Below are 8175 nucleotides of genomic sequence, written 5' to 3'. Positions count from 1 at the left end.
AGCCCTTCGCCTCTGGGCTTCCCCCACTACCACCCTAAAGATGCAAGCCAAATGTGAATTCTGGGATCATTCTCTGCCTCTGCTTCTCTTTGAATAAATTGACTCAGTTCTCTTATTTCAGATAAGTCATTAGTCACAATTCCAAAGAAACAAAACTCCCATGCAATCATGGATTTTTCTATCTCATGACTTCCTCACCAGCAACCCCTTATAAAGGAGGGTCAGAACCCAGATTTCAGAGCATCAGAGAATCCAGGAGTCTTCAGCTGCAACCTGCTCCCGCAGCTGGTCAGCCACCAGCAGGATGAAGGTCATCCTGGCTACCCTGGCCTTCTTCCTCATTCTTGCTGCCCTCCACTCTGAGGCCAATGAAGGTGAGACCCATTACTCCTAGTCCTCTGAATAGAGATAGTACAGTGGCTGGAGGAAGGGGAGTGTGGAGAGATGGGGGTGGTCCAAAATAGGCTCCCCCCACCCAGGTCCCTGCAAGACAGGTAGCATTTTACCAAGGGTCTCCCCCCACTCCTGTTTGGGACTCATTTCTGCCTCCTCTGGGGAGAGGAAATCCTGCCTCTGAATACAGCCTCCCTGGCCCTCGGGTACCCAACAGAAAGAAGCTGACCCAGCACCCTCTGGTCCCACTGCTTAGCCCCCTCTTGCAGATACACAGGAGCCCACCCATAAGCACAGGCTGGGACAGAGAAACCTGCAAAGGATCAAACTGTCTCCATGGTGTAGATGGGGTTTTACATGTTTAAAAATCTGTATTTCTTGTTTCTTTTGCAACTATGGCAGACCAAGCAGACAGGAGCCCAAGTTCCCACAAGCTTTCACTGGGACTGAGGTGGTGGGTGCCATCCCTTTAGACAGGGGGTGTACTCCCAGATCTCAGGGGCCCCCACTGCCAGGGCCATAGGTACCTGCTGTCTGCCTGGCCTGTGGGGGTACTGAGCCTGAGACCCCCCTATCAGCCTTCCCCCTTTCCCTTTAAGATTTCTCTAGTGTGTCTATGGCATAGAGCTGCTCCCGGTGTTCGGTAAGCTCTTAGTAAATACCTGTGAGGTACTCTGAGCAGCAGCAGCAGGTGACTGAAAAGGGCTCAGCTAGACCCCAGGTGTCCTGACTCCCAGCTCACTGCCCTTTCCACCCTAAACAGGCACAGTTGCCTCTCTGCAGGGGGCTGCCCCCAGGGGAGAAGGTGGCATAGCTGGTCCCTGCGGCCAGGGTTGGGGGTTGGGGATATTTCCCAGGAAACTGTTCTCCAGAGCTGAATTTCAACCAAAACCAGAGACAGAAATACACTCGGTCCTAGGACTCCGATTCGGCATCCAAGCTAGTCCAAGGAATGATGGCTGGTTTTCCAGGAACTGTGACTACAGCTAGCTATAGAACTCCGTGATGCTTCCCGTCATTCCCGTTATCGTTGTGGGGCTTCTCACCGGCTGGTGGGACGAGGGGTACTTTCTCAAAAGGCTGCTGTGAGGGATGGAGAGAAGCCATGTCTAGAACTAAGCCAGACACCAGGCCTATGGCAGAGACTCAGTCAAGGGAAGCTTCTTTTTTTTTCTTCTTCTTCTTCAGAGAACAGCAACCCAGAATGGAGAAATAGCCAGCTTTATAGTCAGGGAGACACACAGTCAAGTTGAATGGATTCATTCATTCCACAAATATATATGAAAAGCCTACTCCTGCAACCCTTTCAGTAGACACGCTGGGCTACGGTGAGGGACAGAGGTAGACACTGTCTCTGCTCCCAGGGAGCCTCAGCCTAGAAGCTCTGCCCCGGTCAGTTGATGGGCCTTCCTTGTCTCTTTCAGGCCTCCTGAGCCTCAGGTTTTCCATCTGCTACCCAAGGGTAATGAGGCTCTGATTTGAACAGTCATCAATATGTAAATCAATACACAGTACTTGCCCCATTGATATTTGCTGTTATAAGGAGACAGGTTCGGAAAGGGCGGGTGTCCTGTCTGGAGTCACATAGCTTTCAGGAACAGAGACAAGGACAAGTATAGCTTTCCCGCTTCGTAGCCAAGGCTCTGCTCATCAAAACACCACAATCCTCCCCCATCTGTCATTCTCCAGAGCCCTGTGAAGGAGATCCCTCTCATATGGAGGGGACCAGTCCTGCCCTGCTGTACCCCACCCTGCGCATCTCCTAGCAATTCCATATGGCAATTCCTTCTAAAGAAATCTTGTTTCTCCAAATCCCAAGTCCTAAGAAAACTCAGTTGAGAAACTGGGAAAAGGTGGAAAGGTAGAATTTTCTTGCAAGAATTAAAACTTAACAATCAATACGGAGGTATTACTGATTTAAAGGATTCCATCGACATGTAAAGCAAAAGCAGGAAACACACAGCACGTGGTATGTAAGATCAGCGTTTCAGGAAACTGGGACAGGAGCATGGTGGGGATAAGTGACCAGGACCCAACAGCTTGGAACTGTAGCCATATCACAAGTACGTGTCCATGGCCCTGTCTGCTCTGGGTGAATGCTAATGTGTTTGTATACCTAATACATTAAGCACAAATCATATAGGTGGTGTTTCGAGAAATAACTTTTAAGAGTAAAATACATCCTTCAATGGGCCATTTCAACTGTGATTCCTGCTAGAAGTGAATATTCTGTTGTTTAAACAATAATGTTCGTTGACATTACCCAGTGTTTGAATAACCACTGCAGGCTCTAGTTCTTTATAAATGCTTTTGCAGAAGAAATACAAAGAGAAAATACATAAATGTTATAGACTACTAGGATGTGACACTAGAAACATTTGCTAATTCGCAGATAAAATCTCAATTAGCAAAAGCAGTATCGACTTGAACCAAAGTCAGTACAAGAAGACAAGATATGCTCATATTAAAAAAGGAAATGAGCTTGTATGAAAGATTATAGATTCTAACACCCAATGGGAAGATGCACTTGGACGCATTTTGAACAATCCGGCCAACAGCCTTGTAGAACAGAAAAAATGTTTCTATGTCTGCAATATTTGTTACAACACAAAGATAAAGGCTACAAATGTGGCAATTAATGTTTTCTGTGTTTCAGAAATTCCCTTATGAATGATAACTTTTTTTTTAAGATTTTATTTATTTAACACAGAGAGAGATCACAAGTAGGCAGAGGGGCAGACAGAGAAAGTGGGGGGAAGCAGGCTCCCTGCTGAGCAGAGAGCCTGATGCGGGGCTCGATCCCAGGACCCTGAGATCATGACCTGAGCCGAAGGCAGCGGCTTTAACCCACTGAGCCACCCAGGCGCCCCATGAATGATAACTTTTAAGTATTTTAAATATTAAACAGCTATAGTATTTTTTCCGCTTTTTAAATAATTTTTCTTGGCCATTTATTTTGTATTGATATTCCCTTTTTTCTGTATTTTCTGTTATCGACTGTTATCTGCCAGAGAACACTCCATATGTTATTGAGTATATAATCTCGTCATAACACTCAGAGACACCATTTATTACCTTACATTTTTTTTTTAACACAAAACCCTTGAAACTTTCAGGACAATCCTATCACAGAAAAACAATTCATTCTTTAGCATCCAGTCACGCATTATTATTTAGAAACATGAAAATAAAATGTTATGGAAAATATACAGTATACTTAAAAAGAATACAATGTTATACTGTTAATTATATCTCCATTTTTTTAAAGAAAATGAATAATTTATGAGTTGAGCGTTCCCAGGAATTCTGGTTTCTTATTCCCAAATCCTGAAAACTGTCAGAAATTTGAAACACTTCAACCAGAGTCACATCCCAGCCCAAGGGAAGGGTCAGAGAGAAGTCAGGAGGGGTCAGCAGTGGGGAGGGAAGAGAGGTTTTAGAGGAGGATAATTTTTTAAAGTAATATCTACACACAATGTGGGGCTCAAACTCACAACCCTGAGATCTAAAACCACACGCCCTACTGACCGAGCCAGCCAAGGGCCCCTGGACGAGGATAATTTAAGAGGGGGACGAGGAAGAGCTGCCAGGGAGAGGTCAGGCCTGCCTCCCTCCCAGGTGCTCTGGTCTGGTCTCCTCCTCCATACTCTGGGTGATAGAGTTACAGGTCTACACTTCCTCGTGGCAAAGCTCTCAGCATCATATGGCCTTCTACCTTGCAGAACCAGTGAATAAATTAACCTTCATTCAGTGCTGTTTCACCTATGTCTCACGGAAAGTCCCACTCCGGTTTGTGGAAAGTTATAATAGAACCAGCGACCAATGCTCCACCCCAGGGGTCATGTAAGTTTAGCCACACTAGGGGGTGGAAGGGGGTACAAACGTGAGAACCAGTAGGGTCTGGGAGAGGGAAGCAGTGGGGTGGGACTAGCTAGGAAGTGGGGGGAGCTCAGGGAGATGAGCTGAGCAGCAGCCTGGGGACTTCCCTAGCCTGAGCTTGGCCTACAGGGAGGTCAGGGGAGCTGGTGGTGGGGTCTTCACAGACTCCTCAGAGAGCAACAGAGAGTGGGGGTGTCCTTCTCTGTGTGAGGGCCCCATATCCAGCAGAGAGAGAGGTGGGGAAGCTCCAGCTGGGTAGAGAAAGAGCTGGGCTCCTCGTTGTCTGCTGACTCAGTTTCCCCTCTCTCTCCTTGTTGCACAGCTTCCTTACCCGAAAGGGCCGACAGGTCTGCGCAGACCCCAGTGTTGCCTGGGTGCAGGAGCACATCAGACACCTAGACCACAAGTGTCAGAGATCCGAGAGCAGAGGGGCCCACGTGGCTGAGGAAGCTTGAGGAGACGCCACGGAACCCCCTTCTTGCTCAACTCTCTGAGCCCCAGAAGGTCCCTGGCCCAAACTGAAGCTCTTTCTTGCTTTTCTGTGCTCCCATTCTCTGACGAGTCCTGCTCTTTCCTGAAGCTTTTTTTTGACACTGCCTACTGGGACCTGAGGACACTGTGGTCCCCAGACACCTCGGTCTCCCCTTTGCAGGCAGCCAATTGTTGAAATAAAGCAGCACTACTGAAAGGAACCTGCGTAGTTTGGACTGGTTCGCTCACTGACAGCTGGTCATTTCTTTTCTTTTATACACACTTCTACAGTATTGACTCTGTATGGGGTGCTGTTCTGGCCTCTTCTGTGTGAATTAATTTAAATAGTGGGATGATGGGGGCAGACTTAGGATCAGGAGTACCAAACACAAGTGACACTTAGTTTGGGGCCTTACATCACGCAATAGTGTGAGAATCCAGAAAAATCACTCATTTGCATGGAAAGTAGCTCATTGAGGTGCACACGTAACCCATCTCATTATTCCCATCACCCCTACTGGGCTGCAGCTCACCGTTCCCTGGAAGCTCTTCCCCACACCTCTGCTATTTAAACATTTACTTCTGGGATCACCCCTCAAGACCTAGTATAAGTAACACCTTGTTCTCTATGCCCAAAGCCACATGCCCCAAACCCTGAGATCCTGCAGTCTCTTCCATTGGTCCCTTGGCCCTCATCCATGATGCCTGGTATGGAAGTGACTTTGGACATTTGACCATGCCCCCAGCGCCACTCCAATTAAAGACAGAGCCAGGTACAAGGCAGTCCTTCATAGGGTACAAGGAGGGAAAGGGAGGGAGGTAGAAGGTATTCAGCTCTGTTCTGGGGGATGCTGAGGCTGACGCCAGCCTGGCCATGCCTCAACAGACACAGACTAGAGAAGGTGCTCAGGGATGCTGGTGTTGTTCAATCCATGTCCCCAGACTCAGGTCTTAGGGAGGGCATGCTACAGCTTTCTGCCTCAACTCCTATGGAAGGATACTGTTGGACACCACAGGTCAGAAATCTATGTATGTCCGTGAGTTCAGTGGTGGGGTATGGGGGCCATTTACCATCAGGGGCAAAGTTAGGAAACTAACAGTCTATCTTAGGTGTCCTCACATTCCCCCATCAAGGCCCATTTCCTCACTCTCCTGCTCCTCACTCTTCCAAATTCCAACCCTTCGAGCCCTAACACACCTGGGCTTATTCTCACTCAAATCCCATCTGGAAACCAGTTCTCTACACCTCCATTCACACTAAAATGTGGCTCTATCTTTGAGAGTGTTCAAATCCCAAAACCAAAGGGACAAGAATCAGTGAGGAGGGCCTGGGGTCTCTGGGAAGGATGTGAAGGAGTACAGGGGTAAATAGAATCCCTCTCTCCAAGCTACTCACAGTCCTACAAGTAAGCACAGCCATCTGGTTCCCGACAAAGTGAAACAGTCTGCCTACCGGAGGGAAGGAAGGAGCTTAGGGAAGCACCTATTATGTGTCAAGAATTGTGCAAAGTGCTCTACATACACAAATCATTTAACCATCCTCATTTCCCTGTGGTGTCAAGCTCATTACTCCTGTTTTGCTATGAAGTCCATTTAGGGCAAAGTCCTCCTAACCCTTCTTGATTCATCCCTCTCTCTAGGTGATCTCAGCCAGACTCACAGCTTCTATATTCCCCTATATGTTGGCAAGTTCCAAATTTATACTTCTCCAGCCCTGGCATCTCCACTTACGTGTCTAATAGCTTCTCAAAATTAGCTGGTCCATACTGAACTCCTGAATGTCCCCAAATCTTCTCCTCCTTTGTCTTTCTGTCTCAGTAAACAGTAGCAACATCCTTCCAGTGGTTCTGAACAAAATTCTGTAGTCATCCGAAATTCTGCTTCTTATCCCCTCACCCCCCACCTCTCTGGTACTTCCTATATCCAAAACCTGAGCCCTCTCTGCCACCTCTGCTCTTACTCCGCCACCATCTTTCCCCAAGATGACCAAAGTAGCCTTTTAAGAGTCTCCCTGCTTGTAATCTCAACAGAACAGCCAATGATCCTTTCAAAAATAAGTCAGATCATTCCATTCTCCTGTTCAAACTGACGCCCTCAATGATTTCCTATCTCAGAGTCAAAGTCAAATTCCTTACAGTACCTACAAGGTCCTGCATGATTTTCCCACCAGCCCTATACCACCTGACCTCATCTCTTACTTTCTCCCTAGTTTCCTCCACTCACCTTCAATGCCTTCCATGTGGTTCCTCAAACACAACAGGCAGGATCTACCCCCAGGGTTTTGTGCCTGTTCCTCTGCTGAAATCCTCCTCCTCCACATCTGGTCAGCTTCCTTTAGGTCATGCTGAAATGCCACCATATCAGGAAAGCCTGCCTTGAACATCCTATAATATGTAACATCTCTGTGTGCACGCGTGCACCCACCCTCACACACACACACAAATTCCTTATCCTCCTTCCCCACTTGTCATTACCTCTGTAGTACCTGTCAGCTTGTGTTATATTATATATTTACTTATTTATGTTTATCTGTCTCCTTGTAATTAGAGTGTAAGCTTCATGAAAGCAGAGATTTTTAAAAAATATTTATTCACTGCTCTACACTCAGTGCCTAGAGAGGACCTGGTACAGAGCAGGCACTGTTGAATGGATGGATGGATGGATGGATGGATGGATGGATGGATAGATGAATGGAGTCACTTAGGCTCAGAAACAAGCCTACAGAGGAGAGGGTTTCCAATAGAGAATTTTTGGAACAACTCCATCTTGAAGAGCACTTCTTCCCAGTGAGGAGATAACCACTAATGACCTTCACAGAAGAGGTTCCAAAAGTAGAGCACAATGACACTTCATTCACACTGCCATTCAAGTGCCATTCTCTTTAGTTATCTGGGTTGCTTGGCCATGTGGGGAGCTGAAATGGATACTGAGTGTCCTGGGAATGTGAAACTGTAATTGCCATGGGATATGTTCCTTCCTCAAGTTTCTCTCCTCAGGAAATAGAATCTCCACTCTCAAAGCTACTTAAGCTGAAAACAGTAAGTCATCCTTAAAGCCTCTCACCCTCATCACACACACCCCATCCAATCCATCAACAAATTCCTTTACTCTGCCAAAATCCCTCTCAAATGCACCTATGTTGGCTCCTCCACCACTGCCCCAAACCAAGCCCCTATCCATATGACCTCATGATGTGTCTCAGAAGCAGATGAGGGTTTGGAAGGTATAAGAATCAATCAGGCATCTGAGAAAGGGGCCAGTCAGGAAAATCATGAAAATTCAAAATTCAATTGTGCAAAATAAGTGACTAAAGAAAGTCAGCCATCACCTTAGCAGGAGGGTGCAGAATTCCATCCACACAGATCATAGAAAAGAATTACAGAAAGATCTAAAGGACTGACAGACAGGGATTGAAACATCTTCAGTGCCAGA

The 8175-nt window shown here is 46.9% G+C and overlaps 1 protein-coding gene across 1 annotated transcript; it reads left to right on the top strand.

The window, feature by feature from the left end:
• The first annotated feature begins 251 nt into the window (after positions 1–251).
• On the top strand, positions 252–4964 carry LOC116858437 (regakine-1-like). Its single transcript, XM_032843235.1, has 3 exons — positions 252–374; positions 4116–4236; positions 4595–4964. The coding sequence occupies exons 1-3, from the start codon at positions 305–307 to the stop codon at positions 4725–4727; spliced, it is 324 nt and encodes a 107-aa protein (XP_032699126.1). The 5' UTR covers positions 252–304; the 3' UTR covers positions 4728–4964.
• Positions 4965–8175: the final 3211 nt, after the last annotated feature.

The sequence above is a fragment of the Lontra canadensis genome, unplaced genomic scaffold (assembly GCF_010015895.1).
Source record: "Lontra canadensis isolate GAN:19392208 unplaced genomic scaffold, GSC_riverotter_1.0 scaffold137, whole genome shotgun sequence".
Lineage (NCBI taxonomy): Eukaryota > Metazoa > Chordata > Mammalia > Carnivora > Mustelidae > Lontra > Lontra canadensis.
This window is presented reverse-complemented; position numbering and strand designations above follow the sequence as displayed.

What these genes read in the sequence shown, in the direction of transcription:
- LOC116858437 (XM_032843235.1), top strand. Translation starts at nt 305, where the DNA reads ATGAAGGTCATCCTGGCTACCCTGGCCTTCTTCCTCATTCTTGCTGCC. An exon ending in CCACTCTGAGGCCAATGAAG is followed by an intron (nt 375 to 4,115) that starts GTGAGACCCATT and finishes TCTACCTTGCAG; the next exon opens with AACCAGTGAATAAATTAACC. An exon ending in TGCTCCACCCCAGGGGTCAT is followed by an intron (nt 4,237 to 4,594) that starts GTAAGTTTAGCC and finishes CTTGTTGCACAG; the next exon opens with CTTCCTTACCCGAAAGGGCC.